Source organism: Penaeus monodon, chromosome 22, assembly GCF_015228065.2.
Source record: "Penaeus monodon isolate SGIC_2016 chromosome 22, NSTDA_Pmon_1, whole genome shotgun sequence".
NCBI lineage: Eukaryota > Metazoa > Arthropoda > Malacostraca > Decapoda > Penaeidae > Penaeus > Penaeus monodon.
Genome location: NC_051407.1, coordinates 38,092,214 through 38,093,409, shown reverse-complemented (window position 1 = coordinate 38,093,409; position 1,196 = coordinate 38,092,214). Strand labels below are relative to the sequence as shown.

Genomic DNA, 1,196 nt, shown 5'->3' with positions numbered 1-1,196 from the left:
TTTCTCATTACAACATAAAAAAAAATTATCAGAATTAAATATTCATTCAGTCTTCTGAATTTGTAAAAGATCAATTTATATCCTTATTGAAGCCTACCACTAGTGAATACAATAATGCATGTTTATCACTGATTTTAAAAACAAACATTGCATGCACAAAGAAAGAACTGTTTAAAAGGAAATGCACTGGCTGCAGAAGTATCAGTAATGATTGCCTTACTCTCTTTATAAACAATGATGAAGTAGCTAACTCTTTTACTTTCTTGACTGAATTTTGTAATCTCCCTATAAGAAATAAAGAACATAATCAGTTTTTGAATTAAACTGATTTTTAAGTCAAAAATAGACTACATCTTATTCTCTTATTCTACGTCCATCTAAATCTTATTGTATTACATGTCTTACAAGTGTTTACTTTTTCCTAAAATGATGTTATTGTTTTTCTGCTCATTAGATAAATACAACTTTTTCATATAAAAATCTACCTTACCAAAGAGAAAAAAAGAAAGAAAAAATATAATCAAGTACAAACGATAAGTTTGTCTTGTCAAGGAAATATGTTTTTTTCAAAAATAGAAATTCAACAACTTAGCATGCATTTATTAGCCTACCTATTAGTCAGCTCTACTACTGAATTAATCATCAAAGCCAAATCAATGGTATCTGGCTGCTTACTTTTTACAGGTGTGCTTGGAACAGAATCTGTGAGCTGTGTGCTGGAAACAAGTTTATTGGAATCAACATTTTCATCGGAAACTGTCTGAGAGGGAGGCTGTAACTTGGGAGGAGGTTGCAGGTGCAGGTGATTATTCTGCTGGTGTTGCAGAGCCCTGTCATTATCTGGCTCTTCGTCGTCCTTGTTCTTTACACTCAGCTCCTGCCGAAGATCTGTCGGAAAACGACAGCTTTATCATTCTATGTAAGGATTTAGAGTACACATTTTAGTTTGTATTAAGACCATGAATATGTTGTTTTATGGAACAGCAACAATTACTTGAACAAAGACTCATGAATTCTATGCAAAGCCCAATTATGATGTATATAGTACTAATAGAGAAGTTATATCATATCATGTAGTGAATGAACTCTTGGCCTTATAAAGCCCTTATCAATATCCTTTATAATCTAGATTTATTCCCCTGCAAGTAATGTTCATTATCTCCTTCTTTACCATTACCCTTATCCCCTTACTTTAC

At 32.2% G+C, this 1,196-nt stretch overlaps 1 protein-coding gene across 1 annotated transcript in view; it reads right to left on the bottom strand.

The window, feature by feature from the left end:
- The window catches only part of LOC119587119 (nuclear distribution protein nudE homolog 1-like), a gene marked incomplete in the record, with an annotated part of 132,241 nt that overhangs the window by 11,141 nt on the left and 119,904 nt on the right, over positions 1–1,196 (bottom strand). The window contains 1 exon segment of the mRNA XM_037935871.1: positions 676–888. Coding sequence (XP_037791799.1) covers positions 676–888 — 213 coding nt within the window.